The sequence below is a fragment of the Podarcis bocagei genome (genome assembly GCF_964188305.1).
Source record: "Podarcis bocagei genome assembly, chromosome: 3".
Lineage (NCBI taxonomy): Eukaryota > Metazoa > Chordata > Lepidosauria > Squamata > Lacertidae > Podarcis > Podarcis bocagei.
Genome location: NC_138127.1, coordinates 4,250,016 through 4,272,854, shown reverse-complemented (window position 1 = coordinate 4,272,854; position 22,839 = coordinate 4,250,016). Strand labels below are relative to the sequence as shown.

General features: G+C 44.2%; 1 protein-coding gene across 17 annotated transcripts in view; it reads left to right on the top strand.

The window, feature by feature from the left end:
• The first annotated feature begins 6,011 nt into the window (after positions 1-6,011).
• Positions 6,012-22,839, top strand: part of PUM2 (pumilio RNA binding family member 2) — a 62,218-nt gene continuing 45,390 nt past the window's right edge. For 5 of the 17 annotated variants that reach the window (XM_081188997.1, XM_081189005.1, XM_081188992.1 and 2 more), the window contains exon 1: positions 15,717-16,071. In XM_081188997.1, the coding sequence (XP_081045123.1) occupies positions 15,748-16,071 (324 nt within the window). In that variant the 5' untranslated portion in view covers positions 15,717-15,747. Of the gene's footprint in view, positions 6,031-6,113; positions 6,235-15,708; positions 16,072-22,839 lie in introns of those variants that run through there. The other 12 variants (XM_081189003.1, XM_081189002.1, XM_081189001.1 and 9 more) reach the window with 6 other exon arrangements.

Here is a 22,839-nt window from a genome sequence, read left to right as displayed (position 1 = left end):
TTCATAAAATAAATAACATTAAAATAAAAGAACATTTTTGACTGTTTTCAAACACCATTTTATGTCTGATCATGTGAATGAAACAAGCTTATCAACTGGACAAATAAGAAGCAACCAAAAAACGAGCACAACACATTCAAGAGGTTTGTTTATTTATGTTGAACAGAGTTGTACAACCTCATACCCTGTTGTTGTTGTTGTTACTATTAAGTTGTGGGTGAACATATCAGACAACACAGCGATTCTTCAAACAGCTCTTGTTTATTCACAGGCCAGAACAGAACTGAACTGAAGGGTCTCATGACTTATATAGAGCTCCACTACAACACAACTGTAACAACTTTCTGTAACTATCCAATCACTGAACGTCACTTTCAATCCCTTATTTGCATATGTGGACCTGAGTGAAAACTATCTACAGTATCCCCCTGCTGGCCCAGGGTGAGAACTTCAGTACATAACAGATACTACCCTGCTTTTCTTAGGGGTAATGATATAATTCGCTAACCTATAACTCCGCCGCTAAAAAACGCATCCAGCGCTAAAGCAAACTATCGTCTCACCAACTGCTAGCAGCAGACAGCAAATGACCGTCCACTTCACGCAACGGAGGGACAGGGGGCGGGGACTTTTATTCCACAGCTTTTTTATCCAGCGATTGATAACGATCCCGAGATTGACTGCGGTCGACCACGATTTCACGGGGATCTATCTATCAATCGCGGTACCAACCATTTGGACATCTCTGACCTATCCTATTTTCATGTTTCTGGAGAGTGGATGTACCATGGAAAGAATGTGAGCTTATCATTTTGCATGGGGATTATTTGAACATCATTATGGCTCTGAATGAAGTCAGTGACTTGCATGTGATCTTTATCTGTTCATGACCTTTTGCACCTTTTAATGAGGGCATGGCCAAAACCTAAAAGGATGGGCATCCCGCATTTTAAAAACAGCTATCTCAGGTTTTGTTATTGTAGTTTTTAAAAAAGCATCAGTACATCCCATAGAGATTCTGTGGTTGCAGCTAAACTCCCTTTGTACCAACCACCTGTTGCCATCTACTGGTCTTTAACCAGTAAAGCAACCAGATTTTACAAAACGTGACTACTATGTGTGTGTCATATACAGTGGTACCTCGGGTTAAGTACTTAATTCATTCCGGAGGTCCGTTCTTAACCTGAAACTGTTCTTAACCTGAAGCACCACTTTAGCTAATGGGGCCTCCTCCTGCTGCTGCTGCACGATTTCTGTTCTCATCGTGAAGCAAAGTTCTTAACCCGAGGTACTATTTCTGGGTTAGCGGAGTCTGTAACCTGAAGCATATGTAACCTGAAGCGTATGTAACCCGAGGTACCACTGTACTATGTGTGTGTCACATATAGCTTCAAATTAAAGGCGCACAGGCATGCCTATTTAGTTAAAACAGAACTCATGGCCTTTCAGACATTACTGGACTCCCAATGCCCATCAGCCCTAGCCAGAGATAAGGGATGATGGTCACCAACTTGGATGGCTTCTACAATAAGTAATGATGGCCACCAGCTTGGAAGGCGTCCAAAGAGGGTTAGACAAATTCCTGGAGGATAAGGCTATCAATGACTCTTAGCCGTGTTGCTTATGTGCTATCTCCGCTATCAGTGTCAAGGGGCTGTCAGGAATGCAGTTTTATCCATAGGTCAGGAAACGGACTTGAGGCGTGAAGTGCAATCAGCTTTTACTCACAAAAGTCAAAACACAACAAAGTTCATCTAGGCTAATCTGCCCTAGATGTTGCTGGGAGTAGCACCTGGGCCCTCCATCCCTCTCTAGCCCTCTCCTTCTGGACTCCTCCCAAGCAGCCGTAGACTCCAATGAGAGGGAGACAACCTCTTCTGGGCCCGTTAGAATCATAGAATCATAGAGTTGGAAGAGACCACAAGGGCCATCGAGTCCAACCCCCTGCCAAGCAGGAAACACCATCAGAGCACTCCTGACATATGGTTGTCAAGCCTCTGCTTAAAGACCTCCAAAGAAGGAGACTCCTTCTGTTGGCCTGTTGCTCAGCAGTATTTTCTCACCAAAAAATATTTTCCAAAAGAGCCACTGTGGTGTAGTGGCAAGAGCACTGGATTAAGACCTGGGAGACCAGAGGTCAAATTCCCAGTCAGCCCTGAAGTTTACTGGGCCAGTTACAGTCTTTCACAGGGTTGTTGTAAGGATATATTTGGTGGAGAACCATGTGCACCTCTTTGAGCTCCTTGGAGGTAAGGTGGGATATAAAGGTAATACTAAATAAATAGTGTATAATACATGATTTTTATATTTGGAACAGCCTGCGAGGTAGGTTAGGCTGAAAAAGGGATTCCCCCTTTACCCAGTAAGTTTCATACCTGAGTGGGAATATAGGTCTGCTTTTATTTATAACTTTTTATTGGCCCAATGTTGGCTTCTGTATTGGCTCCAATGCTTTCCCCTTACATGTAAGGCTTTCTAACTTTCCTTGTTCATTCCACCATGCCTATTGTGCACAAGTTCATCTGCTGTCACCCACCTTGTGCTCCTGCAGCTCTATGACTTTCCTTCTATTCTCATTGTAAGAAAAAAAATTAAGGTCTTATATATATAATAAATGTTCATAAATGTACCAACCAAGCGTGTACATAGATATGTGGACCACATGTCTGGAGCAGCACAGGAAGACCATCCTGAAACCATTTTGACTCCCAAACTGACCAAATGTTTTCTCTGCAAGGAGGGAGGGGGTGAGGGAACCTTCCCATTGTCTCAGGAATTGGGTAATCACCATCTCAAAGGAATGGGCAGACTACCAGGAAAGGCAATCAGATAAGGCATTACTGTATCAGATAACCTGGCAGACAAGAAAAACAACAACACTCAAATTTCTGTTGTAGATCACCTTTTCTGTGAAGTACGGTAGGTATGATGTTTGTGGGGGGTGGTCTTGGGTTACACCCCTTCTGTGATGTATGTATATGGAGGGGTGGTCTTTTGCTCCAGGGCAGGGAATTTAAAATGTCTATATAAGATCAGGCACACCTTTGTTCTGGGTCCTCCTTTCTCCTGCGTGTGAGGGGAACACCCTGTTGCAACAGCTTTAATAAAGATCAGGCTTGCTAGCTGCTTTGCTTCTCAATATTCTCTGGTTGGCCTCTGTTATTTTCTCCTACTGATAGGGAAGCCACTTAAGGACTCTATAGGGGCTCTTGGGTACCCCATAAGGGAAGAAGGGCAGATTTTGTTTACAACATCATATGACATAAGGTTTGGTTTCACATTTTTAAATTTTGTCTTCTTGCGTTTCTTCTGCAGAGTCCTGGAATAGGAATGCACGTTTGTTCTCGCTGTGACCAAGATAAAGACAGCTGCTTAGCGATAACGGCAGCCACGTTAGGAACTCTTCCACCATTTAATCAACAACACCACCACATCTGACAATTTGTTCTGTCAAATGCTGACTCACTATTTCATAGATAATGATATGACTTATTTTCCTACATACATAAAAATGCAAGGCTGTCACCACGCAGCTCCCCTTGGAAGTTCTGTAGCGCTGCATCACAACTCTCCCCAGTCGGGGCTGGCGAGAGGGGAGGAAAAGAGAAGGCAGGTTGCACAATGACATGAGAGTGAGGAGGGTGGGATACTAAGAGGGGGAAAGACAAGTTTTAAAATATCTGCAGGGAGGGAGGTAAATGACAGATTTAAACAATGGCAGAGGTTTGAGTAAAGCACTATGGAATGTAAGAGTGCTCAGCATCCTTTATCTCTCTCACATGATACAGCTGAGAGATGGAAGATGGAGAACTTTGAGTAGAGTAAGAAAAGAAGACACTGAAAGAGGGGGAAATGTCTGCTTCAAACAAATCAGATGCTTGAGTAATGAAGGGGTCGGCAAGGTTTATCTTGCCTGGGCCAGATTGGTCCCGCGGAGATCCCTTTGTGGCTGGATCCTGCTTGCCCGTGATTTCCGGCGTCTGCGCAGACATGATTTCCGGCACTGTGGAAACGAGTCCCTGCACCATGCTGCTCTGGTTTAGCGCAGTGCGCGAGTGGGCGGCTTGGTTCGGGGGCGGCGAGTGGGCCGGTCAAACAACCTCCGCGGGCTGCTTCTGGCCCATAGGCCTTAGGTTGCTGACCCCTGGAGTAAAGCAATGCTGGAGGGACACCAAGGAACAGTTTGTCCAGCTCAGTATTCATTGGTAGCAGCTCTCTTGAGTTTCAGACATAGAATCTTTTGCCATCCCTACCTGGCAATTCCAGGGCTTGAATAAGTGCTCTTTTTTCCTACCAGAAATGACATTCTGGGAATATATAGCAGAGGCACATGGATTACACCCTGTGATGTACAAAATAAAAGCAAGCTCAGTTGGTTACATGCTGATAACGCCAAGGTTGCAGGTTTGATCCCCATATCGGAAAGCTGCATATTCCTATATTTTGCGGGGTTGGGCTAGATGATCCTCAGGGTCCCTTCCAACTGTATGATACTATGAATTAAGGTACGTAGTTCCTGTGCCTGAGATCGCACCTCAGAGGAAAACCTCTGTGGAGTTGCTGCAGCAACCATTGCAGCAATTTTTTGCCTAGCTTACCAACAATCCCTCTTGCTTGCTTGAAGCAGCACTGAGGAGCTTCTCTAGAAAAGGCACCTGAGCGCTCTTTAAGAATTTATTACAGACCCCAGAAGCTGTTGCGCTATCCATCTGCTGTAATATGCAATGATTTTTTTTTATGGGATCGGAACAGCGTTGACTCATTCAATCTAGAGAGGATAGGCCAGCCAGACCAATATGATTTGTATCACAAACTTTGTCACTTGCTGAAGACAACCAGATGAGAAAGAATCCATTTGCTACGATGTTTGTAGTACACTCATATATTGTCAGCAGTTTACGATTTGCACCAACCACAAACCTTGACTTCATTAGTTAATGAAAACGGAAGTGGCTGTACAGATCTTATGTACTGAGTTGAAAATAAAGAGCATGAAATCCACTCTCGACTCTGAGTATATTTCAGATCTCATCATCAAGGAAACAGAGGTGGGTTGTGACCTTGACTGTGACCTAAATATCATAGCTATATGGAAACAGTGGCGTCTGTTGCCTCTGGAAAGTGTGTGTGTACTGCAGGCCACACACCCCTGCCCTGCTAAAGTCATTCTGTCTACACCAGCTCCATCCATGGAAACTTCTCCTAAGAGCCATGAGAGTTAAATGTTCAGAGGAAGCATATCTCTGAACACCAGTTGTGGGCTTGCTGCACAATGGGAACAACGGACGGAGGAGGCCAGCTGTAGAGGCAGCATTGGATCTGCCGTCTCTAGGGACGCTGCCGCCCGAGGCAGTCGCCTCACCTTGCCTAATGAATGGGCCAGTCCCCATGAGCGGTTTCGGTGCTGGTTTTGAGCATGACGGTTTCAAAGAACCTCAACTGAGAAGGTGCATTGCATTTGCTGGAGTCCCCGCCTCCCCGCCCCCCAAATCGTTCCCACGCATTTGAACGGTTGCCATTGCGAGGTGGCGGACTCTCCTTCCTCGGAGGCTTTTAAGCAGAGGGTGGATGGCCGCCTGTCATGGATGCTTTAGCAGAGATTCCTGCATTTCAGGAGGCTGGACTAGATGACCCTAGGGGGAGTTCCTCCTAACACTAGGATTTGCAACGGGACCTGGGAACGCGGACGAGAATGCCCGCTGGACGTGCCCACAGAGAACCGGAAGTATTGAGCACCGGCTCGTTTTCACAACCTCTTTGGTTTTACAATGCCTTTGTGCTTGGGAGGCCGTTCCTCCTCCCCTCCCCTTTCGCACCTTGTGCGCAGGCGCAAAGCGCGCGCCGCGCAGGTTGGGCGGCGACGCACGCGGCTCCCGATACGCTCTCTTTCCTCCTTCCCTCCCTCCCTCCCGGCGTCGACGGACGGACGGGCCGGCGGCGCGCATGCGCCGTAGCGCGTTGCCGTTGCCGCCGCCGTTGCTGCTGTGTATGCCCGTCCCTCTCTTTCTCTCAGTCGCTCGCCATGTTGTTGTGAGTCTCCCTCACGGCGGCGAGGGTGGAGGAGGGGGAGGGACCACGACGGCGGCGGCGGGGGGAGGAGGAGGAGGAGGAGGGGGAGGCGGGAAGGCGTCGGGGTGGCTGGGTAAATATAGGTGAAGGTGTACCCGGAGGAAGGAGGAGGAGGAGGAGGGAGCCCGCCCCCCCCCCGTGTGTCCGTTACAGGCACACTAGCCCGTGAGTATTCGGCTGCTGAGGCGATGGGATGAGGTGGGTGGGGGAGGGGATGGAACGGCCCATGGAACGGCGGAGGGGGGAGCGCGATTGAGGGAGGAGCAGGAGGGCGAGTCCATTTATTATCCTCGCCCGTCGCACGGTCGCTCACCCACGTCCTATTGTTTCAGACCCGGGGATTGGAGTATTTTTTTGGGGGGGGGGGAACACAGACAGACAAGGAGAAGAGGCCGCTGCTGCAGCTGCTCCGGGCCTGAGCGCACGTCTTCGGTGCCCTCTGTCCCCACCCCCCCCCCCACACCAACCTCTTTCTCCGGCCCTCCCTTTGTGTTGGCGAGCACTAGGCCCGTCGGGCAGGCCCTCGCTGCTGGAGGCGGCGGGGAAGCCATAGGGAAAAGCGGGGTGGAAAGAGAGGAGGAGGAGGAGAAGAAAGGAGGGCGCCTGTGTGGGTGTGGTGCTTGCTTGCTTGCTTGGAAGCAAAGAGAGGAAGGAGTCAATATGGTGCTGAGGACGACGTCTGCACGGCGGGAGGGCTGCCGTGTCCTGATCCGGGCAGCCGCGTCTCCTGCTTGTTTTGTTTCGCCCTCTCCGTTTTAAAACGTCTCGTTTTGCTTCGTCTCTGCCAAGCGGGGAGCGCGGGACAGGCGAGAAAGATAATTTTGGAAGTGGGTGGGGCAGTGTGTTGTGAAAGAGGGGGGGGTTGTTAGAGGGATTTCCCCCCCTGTTTTTGGTATTGGGGGGTGGGGGAGAAGGATTTCAGTTTCTCCTCTTTAACAGAGAGGGTTAGGGGAATGAATAGGGTTTGTGTAGGTTTGCCCCCCCCCCCCAATCGTGTTTGAAGGCCTGCTATTGTGGGGCTGCAAAGAGGCGAGAGGGTTTTTTTGGAGGTGCCAGCCAAAGGACTGTTAACCAACGCAAAGAACACGAAGCAAAAAGGTTAAATCTTTGCCTGCAGAAACTGGTCTGACACGCTCAGCCTAATTTGGTGAGCCTTCTGCTGTGGGACTAAGGTAGTAACGAGGAGGCTCTGAACTGTGGGGCGTTTTACGGAAAGTGGGTATTGTGGATGGGTGCTTGTTGTGGTGTTGGTCCCTTCCAGCCAGGGGACTGTATTTGATGGATTGGTAACCTGAGAAAGGAGAGAGATGTAACAAAAGGGTGCACAGAAGGGAAATGGCAACTAAAGAAGTGGAGATGGTAAACAGGAACATTCTTCTGTTACACTGGCTCTAGGGGAGGGTGTGCAAAGACTTATTGTAGACTTATTGCACAGTATGTCTTAAAACATTCATTGACATAGTAATCCTGGTTCTGTGGGTTGTTGGTTTGATGCCTATTGTCAGTTCCCCCTGTAGAAGAAAGAGTCTGGATGCCCCTTGTAAAGTGTACACATGATTCCAGGTGAGGAAATAGGTTACAAATTGATGGGATTCTCTTGATTGGAAGACACTTGAGAAGGTGTTTGGGTCTGCTGGAAGCATCCATGTGGCTTAAAGTGTGAGTCCTTGGGATTTGTTGAAAGGCCAGCCAAAGAGATGCCACAGGGAATCTGGAACATGGTGACTTGGAAATTAGTCTAGTTAGGAAGAATTTGTGAGGTGAACTTATTTTGGTGTCTGGGGAGGAAAAACTTAGCACGTCTCTGTGGGAGGATCAGCGAGAAGTGTGGTGAAGGCCGCAAGAGAAGTCAGCAAAACAGGAACTAGTGTGGGGGAACTGTGAACAAGTTTGGTTATTGGAGGTATGGTAGGATGCTGAGTAGAAAAAAGGGAAAGAGTCGGATATGCAAGACACGTGGTGGTCATACAGGCAGATTTTCTCTTGTTCAGTAGAAGGTTTGAATAATGTGCCTTAGGAAAAAATGTAAATATAGTATCTGTGTGAGGAAGCAGTTTGCATGAAATGAGTAACTGACATTTGATTATACATTCTGGTAAATGTGGTTTCACATACAGCGTTTCCCCCCTTTTAGTCTTTAAGGAAACAGTTTTTTAGGTAGGGTATGTGAGTTTAAGTGTTGACTTCCTCTGCAGCAAATTATATTGGAGCATGCAACTTTTCAGACCTATCAGTGCATTATATATTTCTGTTGTATATTGAGGAGGGCTAGTTGACAGCCTGTTCATTTTTATTAAGCATGATAAACAAGCATATGTTCTAGTGTATTTAACACTGTAATGAGTTTTGAGAATACTTTTCCTCCCAATTCCAGATCAGTGATACTGTATAGGAAGGTAAAATTCCAGAGTTTAAAAGAAATATTTTAAAACAAATAAATAGCTTTGATTCTCTGGCAGGTGGTGAATCTTTTTGGCTCCATGGGACAGATCCTTATCAGAATCAACCCTGTGGGACAAATTTGACAGGTGGGTGGGGCCACCCACCTCTCAATCAAATGTCATGATGAGGTCATGTTCAAGGTGCTTTGAAGTACAGACTTCAAAACAACTTGCAAGGTGCTGCTGAATCAGAAAGGGGTTTATGACCTATATGCAAAAATAAAAATAAAAAATATTCTTCTGGAGACAGTGAGGCAGCTTTCTCAGAAGGCCTCTAACATTTCAGCTCCTGGAATGAAGGAACCTCTGTGCCTTCTGCCCACTACTTTGCCACAGAAAACAATGGAAGAGACTGAAAGGAGATTACCTGGGTGCTTTTCTATTTTCCTTCCCAAATACATATGCATACTTTTTGAGTCCTTCCTGCTTCTGGTGCACACCGAGAGGCAAGAGTGAGAGAGTGCCAACTGACTGGCTGCCCCAAGGAATGCACAGTATGCAGAAGGCAAAAGCAACTATTCAGAAATGAGCAGCAAGAAAGGGAACAGTTGATACTACACACTTGAGGAGCAGCCTGTCTGTCCAGGGGCAAAGCAAACAGCACCAAGAGCCTAAAATTTTACTGTTGCTGCAGCAACTTTGAAATGGGCAGGCCATGCCTACAATGGACTGTTTTCTCCCCTCTCAGCGGGGGAGGAATTTCCTGCAAAAATGGAGAGTGGAGGAGCCTTTGTTTTAGCAGGGAATGTGTTTGCAGTGAAATCCTCTGCTAAAACGGATGTTTGTTTTCTTTGGTTTAGCAAACGCCTTCTTGATTTAGAAATTATCTCTGCCCATTATGTGATGTCATAAATAATGTAAATTGGTAGGTTTGGTTTGGGCAAAATGGCCTCACTGGCCAAGATTGGCCCATAGTCCAAAGGTTCTCTAGTTTGTTCCATAAACATCTGAACTAGATGGGTGGCACTTAATGTCTCTGTAGATGTTTCCTAAACTTAACACCAATATATGTGGAGAAGCTTAAGTATAAGGCTGCTCAAGCAAAAGGACTTCCATCTTCCTTTGAAATCTCACGAGCCCCTCAGAAAGCCTCATTAGGAACCATCCACAATAGCATGGAATTGCCACATTGTACCAGTGTTCACTTGTATTGTTGCATACTGTTCTCAGTCTGGGAAATGGCTTTTTTGGAATAGAGTGGGAAAGGCCTCTTGTGGAAACATCCTCATGCTTGCTGTTTTCTGGATTAAGCTTTATAGGAAACATGGCATATTCTCTAGTCCACATTGAAAAACTATTTTCAGGGTGTGATCCTATATGCCTCTCATGCTGGGGAGTGAGAGTGAGCAGTCATTGCTATGTTGGTGCATCTTACATGGGGTCAGCCCCATACATGAGAGAGGAAAAAACTGCTCTGGAAAATGCACCATGGAATAACATACAATTGAGCAATATTTTGTCTATGGCAATATTGCCAGTATCCACTAATCATGGGTTGTTGTAGTATTGACCCCCATACCACTCTTATGATTGAGGGAGTCAGTGCACTGATGGTGATACATGTCTCAGGACAGTCTTCTGCCAATCCATACACACTGATGTCAGCATTCCTCCTCAGGCAGGTGTTTGGGTCTCATTATGTTGCATACTGCTCAAAATAATTGCATTTAACCACACACAAGGGGAATGAAGGACAGGCTGCTGAGTATAGTACCTGCATTGTCTCATTGGCAGGAGATCTGCAGAGAGGACTCGTGTCCCTCCTCGCTCCCAGGATTCAAGACACACTGGGAGAAAATAAATATTTGCCAAAGGGGGAACAGGAGGAACCAAGACAGAAACCATGGTATGCCACAACCACACACTGATAGCAGACATCTGCAGCAATTCACTGCATTGGGCAGTGGTGGGAAATCTGGCTTTCCAGATGTTGTTGGACTGCAACTTCCATCGGACCTAGTCAGTGCAACCAGTGGTCAGGGATTATTTGGAGTTGCAGTCCAACATCATCTTGAAGGCCATAGGTTTTTCACTCCTGCCACATGGGGTTGGGAAACAGGAGATTGGAGCAGTAGCTCCTGGTGGGGATAGGGGAGAAAATGGCTCCCTCACTGTTTACATGCTTTGTCTAGCAACAGTCATGTTACAGACACAAGAGGAAGCTCCTTCAAATTGAGGCAGTTCTTCAAAAATTACAGAACAGTGCCTGCCTGATCAGGCAGGAAACAGATATCATTGAAGACCCAGTTATGAACACCAGGTTCCTGTAGGTTGCAAGAGGAGCCCTGGTAAAGCAGCTGAAATTTCACATGCAGGAGATACTGTATTCAAATCCAGGTATCATTAGAAAAGGAAAGGGACTTTGACATACAGGAACATCTGAACCAATATGCATGAGCACTGAATAGTCCCGTACACCTTTTGACTGATGCTTTCCCCCTCTAAACTGGGTGCTTCTATACACCCTTGTATCAGCACTTACCCCACAGCACCCTTGCAGTCCTGGGAACCTGATTGATCCGAGAGTAGAGGGGCTCTGGCTCTGGCCACTGGTAATAACAAGCTGCGTGTCCCACCCTGAGTCCAGCTGAAGCTAGATTGCATCTGGGGATGGAAAAGGTGTCCCTAGCTACCAATCCTGAATAAGAAAGCAACAATGCACATGAGAAAGTCATAGCACTAGCACCTTTATGACACTCCATTTAGGAATATATTCACTTTTGACATAACTTTTGCACATAACCTGTGAGGAGCCTGCTTGGAAAACATATCATAGAGGAACAGCTGGGAGCATCCTGCTTACAGTTGACCATAATGACATGGATCTCCTTTGTGGTGCTGTGTGTTGGTAGGTCTTGTTCCATTGGGAGAAGACCTGTGGAGATAATAATAGGCAAACAGCCTGTAGCTGGAACACCCTGACCTGGGCACACAAGTAGTAGGTGTTTTGAGGAAACAAGAAAGCTGAGTGGTGCCAATTCACTGTTCTGCCAGTACTCTTTCCTGGCCTTCCAACTCTCTATGGAGGTGAGATATTTCAGTGACTCTGGCAATAAACCCCTTTGGATTGTAGTGGAACTCTTGTGTGCAATGACAGTTCAGTCAGCTTCATTTATCTGTGCTGTGATCTGATAAGGCAAAAGTGCTTGAGTCTTTGGCTGGCAGTAACAGTGGTTGGATTCTAGTGCCTGGGCTTTGCCAATGGAGAGGCTTGCCTGCATTTGGGAATGAGTGTTTTCCTTGAGTAGGTGACACTGCTCCCTTCTGGAAAAGAACTTGAGACAATGCAAACAGAAACAAGTAGTCTTCAACACTTGAATGGAAAGTACAATAGTTGTGATAGAAACTCAACAAGTAGGCTGATCCTAATAATGGATTTAGCACTAGCCCTTGTTTAGTGCTATGTGAACAAGCTGAGCCCCCTTCACACATGTGCATTTCCTTTTCCTTTCTTCAAACTCTTAACAATGTGGAGTTAGGTTAAAACAAGCCAACTTTACACTGTAGTTTGTGAAGCTGAATTGTTTAAACTACGACAATAGATAATGGTAACTACACTTCCTAGTTAGAATGACACTGTAGTTGACAGTTGAAATGAGCTAAAAATGGAAGCAAAAGCTTCCCAACGCCTCTTGGCTTTGTGTTATGAGGATGGGGAAATGGAAGGAGGGTAGGCTTGTTAATGTAGCATGAAAAGACATGGTTTAGCCCAAAATAACTACCAACATTTAAGTTCTAGGTGCTAGGTGACAAACAATAGGGGCTAGTGGCTGGGTTGAGCTTGCAGGAGCTGCTTGTTGTCATGCCCAGCTTGTGAGTTTCCCAGGAGCATGTGATGGCCACTGTTGGGGACAAAATGTTGGGCCAGTTGAACCCTTGATCTGGGTAAGATAATTGCATCATGGACTAATAAAATAATTTGTTGATGCACTCTTAGAACTTCTTTCTGCCATATATGATAAATTCTAATAACGTGAGCTGCCAAAATCCTGGAGATTGAGATAGTTTAAGAAAGGGGTGGTTGGAGAAGAGAATCTGGGAAACCACAAACCAGTCTGAATTTGATATCAGGGAAGATATTAGAGTAAATTATAAAGCCATTAACTAGTAAGTGCCTTGTAATTTTAATGTATTTTATTTTTGTTTTTAAGTTGTAATCACTCATCTTGTTTTTATTATTGCTTGTAAGCCGCTCTGAGCCCGGCCTTGGCTGGGGAGGGCGGGGTATAAATAAAAAAATATTATTATTATTATTAATGTAGTGGTTTGTAAAAGGTGGCATAGGTTTAACAATAGTAAATTCTGCCACACAAACTGCATTTTTCTCTTTATTAGCTTAAAGGGTGTTGGCAAACTGGATATAATGTATATTTCTCTCGTTACATTTTAGTTAGGAAACTGGGTAAATGTGAGTTAGATAATGATATTGTTGGAAAACTAGTCTCTTGAGTACTCCGTGCCAGAAAAAACCTGGAGGGAGAATTTTGAGTGAGAGCTCAGTCCTGGTACTTGTCTACATTTTAATGAAACCTAAACATTTTATGAAATCGAAACTCGTCAACATTTTATGGAACTTAAACAGCAGTGACTTAGATGAACAGGTGGAAGGATCCTGATCATATTTGCAGCAGATGACCCTGCTGGTAGGGATAGGTGACACCACAGAGGAAAGGAATAAAATTCAGAATTAATGTGAATCTGGACTGAGACTTTCCAGGAAAATCAACAGAAATCAATGCAAAATTTTGCTATTACACAAAAGAAGATCAAATAAGCAGGTGCAGAATATTGAATACCAGACTTGAGGATAATGCATGTGAAATGGATTTCAGGATTGTATTTGATCACAAGCTAAACATAAGTCAACATGTGGGGCTGCATAAAAGGCTGATGCTATTTTTAGGCTGTTTTAATAGAACTATAATTTCCAAGTCTTGAAGTGGCTGCACTTTATTCTGACCTCATTTGTAATCCTCCAGTCTTGGGCACTGCATTTGAAGATGGATGTAAATAAATTGTAATGGGCTTAGAGGTGGTTAGGAAGATCAGAAAATGTCCTTTGAAGAAAAGTTGAAATAACAGGGTATGTTTATTTGGAAGAGAACATGATGATAGCACAAGAGGCAAAGACTTGTTTTCTGCTGCCCTATAGTACAGAACTAACTATAATGGACTTAAGTTATAGGAGGGTAGATTTCAGTTTAACATGAGTAGAAATTTCTTGATGGTAGGAACAACTCGGCAAGAGTTCTGCCGAAATAGGATGGAACTTTTAGTGGTGAAATAATTTGCATGCAATGGGATTAGTCATAAATTGGTAGTTTCCACAGCTTTTGTTAATCCTAACAGTTACTTGGTAGAAAAGACTGTGGGCCAGATCCATATACAGATGTACCTTGGAAGTCAAACGGAATCTGTTCCGGAAGTCCGCTCGACTTCCAAAATATTTGACTTCCAAGGTGTGCCTTCCGATTGGCTGCAGGAGCATCCTGCAGCCAATCGGAAGCCACACCAGACTTTCGGCTTCCTAAAATCATTTGAAAAACAGAACAATCACTTCCGTTTTTTTTATTGTTTGGGAGCCGAAACATTTGAGTTTACAGGCGTTCGGCTTCCGAGGTTCCACTGTATACCATAGGTCAGATTTGACCTGCAGGCTGGTAGTTGCCTACCCTCGGTCTAAATCACTAAGCATGGATTTCTAGGATTTTTCTATAGGTGTCTTTTTATTAATTTTGGTCTATCGCGGTTCCCTTTTAGTAATTCCAGACAAAGGAGATTTACGTGTTCCCTACGCTCTTACTTTCACATTTGTTTTGTGTGAGATAAAATACAATAAAAAGGTAATTTTATTACTCCTTTAAAAAAATTCAGTCATTTCTGAAAATTTTAGACCATTTGGAATAAAGATTTGTATAAAGATGAGTGCTTTACTGAACAGTGGGCAGTATCCAAGGCTCCCATTGCACATGCACATCTCCTCTGCAGATCCCCCCACCCCCGCCCTCAGAATTGGCTCAGGGGGATTTGGGGACTCTTCAAAGTAGGTTTTTTGTAGCATGGTGTGGGGAGTGGAAATAGAAGTGCCACTGCATCAATGAAACTCTGCTTCTTTGAATACAGCCCGCTTCTTGACTTTTATCTTTGAACAGACTATAGTTACAAAATTAAAAAGAAAATAATTCGAAACAAATAAAGCAACGGCATCTGTTGCAGAAGCCTGTTTTGTTGTTGCACTAAGTAGGCAGCAGACCAATTCATCAGTGTTACGGCTTTATGAACTATGTAACCAAGGTCAGTACAGTGGTTCTTCACGTTACATATGCTTCAGGTTACAGGCTCAGCTAACCTAGAAATAGTACCTCGGGTTAAGAACTTTGCTTCAGGATAAGAACAAAAATCACACGGCGGTGGCCCAGCAGCAGCGGGAGGCCCCATTAGCTAAAATGGTGCTTCAGGTTAAGAACAGTTTCAGGTCAAGAACGGACCTCCAGAACAAATTAAGTTCTTAACCTGCGGTACCACTGTAGTTAACTGGCATGCCATTCGTTTAGTGCTCTTAGGCTCCTATGCAGACAGGAGAGCAAGGTTTAATTTTCATTTATTGATACATGGTGTATGAGTAACTACTTTGAGTTCCTGATTTGAAAGGTATGGCTTGTTGGAAGAAAAGTTAAAAGCACTGCTTTTCTTCTAGGAAAAAGGTACCGGTACCATGAAGTTGTTATAGTAAGTGCCATACTTTTAACTAGTGCTTTTCTTCTAGGAAAAAAAGGTTGATACTGCATACCCTTAAGTACCCCCCACCCAAAAAGCATTGGTTAAAAGATTGACAGGCAGCTGGATTAGAACATTTTTAGTATATTACCTTACATAGTCTAGGGGCAGGCATAGGCAAAGTTGGCCCTCCATGTGTTTTGAGACTACAGTTCCCATCATTCCTGACCACTGGTCCTGTTAGCTAGGGATGATGGGAGTTGTAGTTCCAAAACATGGATGGCCGAGTTTGCCTATACCTGTTTCTAGGGTGACGTCAGACTTTTGTGTTGAGCTTCCAAAGAGAAGCCAGTGTTTCAGAGCAAGCTCCCTTTTCCTTATAGTTTGGATTTTTAGTTTTGAAATCCTAATTATAAGAACTGCATATTTTACGCTCCTTCTGTGGAAAGCCTTTTACGTTATCAATCCTTTTTCTTTTTAGGTTTCTACATGGTATGAAATTACATGTGTCCTCCTAGGTATGAATGAAGTGTCCTGGCAGGAGACCAGAGGAATGATGCATGTGAACATTGGTCAGGAAACCAGAGGGGTTGAACAAGGGGTTACCTCAGCTGGAACAGTAGGTGGAACAACTTCAGGGCCCAGTTCAGGTGGAACCAATCCTCACTCCATCCCTACATCTGCAGTGTCAGGTGCTTCCAGTGTCCAGGTACCCTTCAGTGGATGGTCTCAGGACGATGCCACAGTTGGATATGTCTTCCAGAGGCAGGCTGGTGAGCAACTGAGTGGCTACTTCAGTAAGCACCGTCGGCCCACAGGAGATAGCATTCATGTAGATCATTCGGTAGGTAGCTTATTTGTGTTTTGCTTATAGTTTTCCCCCCTTTAACTCATATCTTTCAGAAAGATATGTATAGGTTAATTTATCATAAGCACAGCATTTAATCATGGCTGTTGGAAGTTAAACTTCTCAGTGTAACTGGCTTAAGGCGTGATACACATTAATATGAAAGTACCTAGTATTTTCCCCCTCAGGGATACTTTTAGTAGTTTTTAAAGTATTAGATTTCATGGCAGGTGGATAGGTGGTACCAAGTGGTTCATCTTGAGAAATAAAAGAAAAGTGACAGGATGAAATTAAAAATGAATTTTGCATGTAATCTTGCCTGTTACACTTATATCCTACATTCAGTACAGAATAAATTGATCACGATTAATTTCCATTGCATGATACTTAGCCATGGCTAACTGTTGCTGATTCACTGAATCTCAGTAATAACACCTACATTATAAGCTTATTGTACACAATCTTGCAACCTGTTGAATGTTATTTTTCTAATGCTTTGGAGACTCGCGATGCCACATCTGGGGTTGCATCTGCCTACCCTGATGTCTGTAAGTTGGACTGACGTTTTTATTTAGAGTTCTATGTGTACAGTAGGGGTAGGGAACCCTCCACATATTGTTGGGCCTACTCCTGTCATCCCTGACCATTGGCTATGCTGACTGAGGCCATTGGAAATGTAGTCTGGAGAGCCCCAAGCCCACCACTCCTGTGGTACAGCATAACATGTAGACTACAGCCACATGATCTGTACACTGAACTCTGGATTTACCTTTAATCATGTTCATTAAATTCAGTGGCTGTACCTGCATAAAACTTAGTTGAATGACACCCTTTCTAGTACTTTGTTTCAGCATGCCACATTTATTCTAGTTGGCATTTTAGAGAGATTCCTTTAGTCTCTGGAGCAATTCAAGCACAGCTTGCTGCTGCTGCTTTGAGTTTACCTACTCAAGATGTGAATAAGTTTTTCTTTAAATTCAGGATTATACTCCTAAAAGAAGGGACGCGGGTGGCGCTGTGGGTTAAACCACAGAGCCTAGGACTTGCCGATCAGAAGGTCGGCGGTTCGAATCCCCGCAACGGGGTGAGCTCCCGTTGCTTGGTCCCTGCTCCTGCCAACCTAGCAGTTCGAAAGCACGTCAAACTGCAAGTAGATAAATAGGTACCACTCTGGCGGTAAGGTAAATGGCATTTCCGTGTGCTGCTCTGGTTTGCCAGAAGCAGGTTAGTCATGCTGGCCACATGACCCGGAAGCTGTACGGCGGCTCCCTCGGCCAATAAAGCGAGATGAGCGCCGCAACCCCAGAGTCGGCCACGACTAGACCTAATGGTCAGGGGTCCCTTTACCTTTTTTACTCCTAAAAGAGTTTCTTTGCTAATACCTGATAGATCTGTACTGGCTGGATAACTCTGGGGTACGCATCTTCAACTTTCTTGCTGTAGAGGAAATTGTTTTTTCCATTGTAATTGCGTGGTTCCTGCAGAAGCATCTACGACTGCATGAACAACTACACTTCCGAATAGGACATCTTATATAAATTATTTCCTATGAAGAGCTTTATAGAGATCAGAATGGATTGTTCTCTAGGATCACATTCCCTTCTAGACAAACTTCCGAGGGCCATTTTTCAGTGGTGGGCATGTCTTGAGGCAAAAGTATGTAGAGCAATAAATGTACATTTTGCCCTTGCACAGGGGGCAAGGTGCTTCACACACTGCTCTGTCCTCCATCCAGAGAAGCAAAAGGCAGTATTGGAGTTCAAGGACACATTCCAGCTAGGCAGAAATGTTTGGTGTGAAGTGGAACTGGTGAGGTTTCCTGGGGAGATTTCCAAGGGTCAAGTAGAGGGGCCACATTCCAGCCTTGGCTCTAAGGTTCCTCACCAGCTCTCTGGTTACTTAAGTAAACTTAGCAGATAGAATGAATTACTGTTCTATAGTCCTGCAGATCACAATTCCTATTTATTCTCATTACTGTAACATGCTTTTGGCTTTTCCTTTGGTATGCAAATTGTTTGCTTCTTGCAGAGTGCTGGAAATATTTAGCATAAAGAGAGTGCAAAAGGCACCATGCTTTCTGGAACATGACATGGTAACCAAGGACACAAAGTTGATTCTGAATTTAGTGTTTCAAGAGAAGACAAAGAGGGAAATAATTGACTTATCAAAGAATTTTTTCCTTCATACTGATGCATACCTTTGGAATGCAGTCTTTCTAAGAATCCTTGGTTTTAAAAGGTTCTGTCTTGCTCTGATTTTTCCTAACCAAGTTAAGAAAAGTTCATTATTTTTAATGTTCATTTGTTGTTTTCACTATATAAAGGTGATTGTAGTCTGGGGTAAAACTTTCTTGCATGGATCTGTTTAGTGCTCTTATATTTTTTATTGAGCTGGGTCCTAGCATTGTGCAGTGGTATCTTGGTTTACATCCATAATCCATTCCGGAGGTCTGGTTGTAAACCAAAACAGGTTGTAACCTAAGGTGTGCTTTTGCCAATGGGGCCTCCCCCCCCCCAATTGGTTGTACTGTAATAATAATAAAAAGGGTTGTAATCCAAAAAAAGGGACACACACTTCCGGGTTTGGCGTGGCTGTAATCCAAAACGGTTGTAATCCAAAGCAGTTGCAAACCAAGGTACCACTGTAGTTAGTTTTCAGCGTTCATGTCTGTCTTGGATGCAGTAGACATAGAGTGATAAGTCAACATTAGTTTTGTGATTTAAGTGGGTCTTCTGTGAGGGTGAATAATGTTGGCTGTCACCCATAAAACAAATTATGAACCTCTATCTAACCCCTCTGTTAAAACATGCTTTTATGTAAAACCAGGATCAAAAATTTGATTTTGAAAGTTGTGTTAATGGCACATCATCAAGTAAAAATTAGAATGTATGGACAGTGTTGACCACGCTTCACAAGTTAAAAAAATAAATCAATCATCAGAAATTCTGCCCAGTAATATGGCCAGTGCTTCTGTAAGGTATTCAAATGAAGTGTCCATGCATGACTCTAAACAGTAATCCTGAATCTCAAAATTAGCTCCTAAGTGTCTAAACCTATGCAAACTCTAGGGAAACCATGTGGGTTGCACAGATAGAAAGTTTGGATTATGTTCCTCATTAGTGTAAAGTTATTTAGTTACAAACTAGGGTGCTGTAATTGTTTCTTCCAGTAGATTATGATGATGATTAGATATCCACGCTTGACCATGAGGTGGGTTACAGCAGTTGCACTGCAATATTTTTGTATGTAACCCTGTTTCTGTATACTAATAGCGAACTCATTCATCAAGTTCTGTTGCCTATGTAGCCAAGACAGCACCAGTAGTGACTAAGAGAGGTATTGGCATGCTCGGGCGAACTCTGAACTTTGCAGAAGTACAAAAAGCCTTAACGCAGTGGGATGGAGCATGCGTGGCTGGCACAGAATGCTAAATCTTTCTGCCTGAGAAGGGAAAAACAATGGAGGAGGGAGAGTGGAATGGAGTATCTCGGAGAAGGCATGGCTGGCTGCCTGGAACGTTGAACAAGAGCATACTGCTGTGCAGCTTGTGTTAGGTCAATGTGTAAATTACATTTTCCAATTGTAAATATTGAAAAGGGCGCTTTCAGTGCCTTGCAAACAGGGTGTTATGGTATTCATCAACAAACCACAACCAGCAACCTGCACTTGTTTAGAGATGGGTAGATCAAACAGCTAGTGGATCTTAGCAGTTCAGATTTGCTCTTTATGAAGAGAAAAGGCAGCACTCTGTGTTGATTATCTTTTTAAGACTTCTAATGTTACTCGTGTCATGTCATCCTTCTCCTAGCTGCTTTGGTTGCAGGAGCTAACTTTATGATCTGTTCTCTTGCACCTCATATAGGGTTGTCCTTTGAACACATGCTTTCCTTTCTTTAGCTCAGTTCTGATTCCTTCATCATTGTAGCAAATCCCTTACATGTCTTGGTGTTTGCCAGTCGAGCAATATAAATCAGTATCCTTCTTCACCATATTTTGGGGCTCAACTAGAGACATCAACTACAGATCCAGTTCCTTATCTCAAGAGGTTGAGTTGCTGCTCTAGAAATGGACAATAGAGCCCACATCTCCTTCAGATTTTTCTCTGTGCCCATTGTTCTCCAAGCTAGTAGTGGGGGCACTGTCTCATTTTGCACCTTGAATATTTCAGCATTTTCACCTGGAGCTCAAAGTTCAAAATGATGACATTAACTCTATGTTGTGTTAGAATAGCAACAGCAACAATAACCAGTATTTTTTGCATGACTGGGCAGCAGGTTTGCTATAATGATAGAATAGAAGATGACTACTTTACTAAAATGCTTTTTAATGAGAATCAGTGTATTCAGGTTTTAATTTTCATTATACAGGCAATTGTAGGCATTCAGGTTTTAGACTTTTGTTGTTGTTGATTACTGTTAACTCTGACTTTAATTTGGTGTTGGTGGTTTGAAAATACACTAATAATGCAACAATTTGATTATAAAACATTGATTTGATTTGTGTAACATTTAAACCCAGTAGTAAATTTACTTAATCAGCAGAGCTTTGAGTCTTGGGTCCTTGCTTTAATATATATATATATATATATATATATATATATATATATATATATATATATATATATATATATATGTAGGTTTTGGTGTCTTCGGGTGTCTTCCCGTGTAAGAGTTGGGGTGTCTAGGCGACGTTTCGACGAGGTCTCACTCGTCATCTTCAGGCTGGTGCTTTCGGCTTCTTGTTACTAGAACAGAGCAGGATCTCAGTGTTTGAGTTCCTATAAATACTGTTGAGGGGGTGTGGTGTATAGCCTCCAACGTTCTGGGCAGAGAGGAAGTTCCTAGGTTAATGTGCCTTTTCTTCTTTTGTTCATTAATTACTTGAGGGATATCTTGAGTGATTACTTGAGTGATATTCTGAGTACCACTTAGGAGGGTCATTAGGTGTGGATTAGTTGCTAAAGCTTTCGTGTCTTGACCTCTTGACCTTGTAAAGAGTTTTTCTGAGAAGATGGCTGTACTGCACTTAGTTGTGCTCTGGCTTGGCTTCGTGTATAGGGGCGAGCTGTGGTTTTGTGCCCTGTGCCAGCCAGATCTGTGTAGGGATTGCAGGGGGGTGCAGCATCCGGAGGTGCCACTATGGTTTGGCTACTGGATGGTGTCTGTAATTTATCTGTGGAGAGGGTCTGGGTTTGGGTCTGGTGTGGTTGATTGGAGATGGCGTTCTGTGTGCCTCTGGTTCTGGTGTCGGTTTTTGTGGGGAGGGCTAATTTCCAGATGTCTGGCAGGCGGGACGTGTCGTCACGCTTGTTCATGTTGTGAGGGTGTTTCTCTATCTCGATGGCTTCCATGATTATTCTCTTGTGGTGATGTTAACTCTTTAACATGGAACATCACCACAAGAGAATAATCATGGAAGCCATCGAGATAGAGAAACACCCTCACAACATGAACAAGCGTGACGACACGTCCCGCCTGCCAGACATCTGGAAATTAGCCCTCCCCACAAAAACCGACACCAGAACCAGAGGCACACAGAACGCCATCTCCAATCAACCACACCAGACCCAAACCCAGACCCTCTCCACAGATAAATTACAGACACCATCCAGTAGCCAAACCATAGTGGCACCTCCGGATGCTGCACCCCCCTGCAATCCCTACACAGATCTGGCTGGCACAGGGCACAAAACCACAGCTCGCCCCTATACACGAAGCCAAGCCAGAGCACAACTAAGTGCAGTACAGCCATCTTCTCAGAAAAACTCTTCACAAGGTCAAGAGGTCAAGACACGAAAGCTTTAGCAACTAATCCACACCTAATGACCCTCCTAAGTGGTACTCAGAATATCACTCAAGTAATCACTCAAGATATCCCTCAAGTAATTAATGAACAAAAGAAGAAAAGGCACATTAACCTAGGAACTTCCTCTCTGCCCAGAACGTTGGAGGCTATACACCACACCCCCTCAACAGTATTTATAGGAACTCAAACACTGAGATCCTGCTCTGTTCTAGTAACAAGAAGCCGAAAGCACCAGCCTGAAGATGACGAGTGAGACCTCGTCGAAACGTCGCCTAGACACCCCAACTCTTACACGGGAAGACACCCGAAGACACCAAAACCTACATTCCTGTACCCGTGAAAATCTACGAAAGCAAATATATATATATATATATATATATATATATATATATATATATATATATATATCTGCTCACAGATGTTCCTTAACATTTGAATGTCACAAAGGTAGCCAGTAAGTTGAATCCAGTTGTGCTGTTTGGTTACTGGAAGAGCTTTTGATCCAGTGGACGTCTGTACTAATGGAATAGGAAGGAGGCAATTTAAAGCAGCTTTCCCTACTTTCCCTCTGAAAATCTGCTCCAGGGTGTTGGGAGAACTGTTCAGAAGAGCCTGGAAGGTTGTGCTGGGGGTTGGGGAAGGCTGTAAGCAGCGGTTCTCAACCTATGGGTCCTCAGATGTTGTTGGACTACAACTCCCATCATCCCTGAGCTCTGGCCTTGCTAGCTAGGGGTGATGGGAGTTGTAGTTCAACAACATGTGGGGACCCACAGGTTGAGAAAGGCTCCTGGAAATAGGAGGACAGGCAAATTTGCTGCCCCTCCTCTTGCACTCTAGTGGTGCAGTAGTAAAACTGCTAGCATATTTGCAAAGCTAGGTATGGTTTCAAAGACTCTTCTGAAAATTGAATGGCTTCTTTTGGTTGTAGAAGGATACAAATGGATGCAAACAAGGGATTTA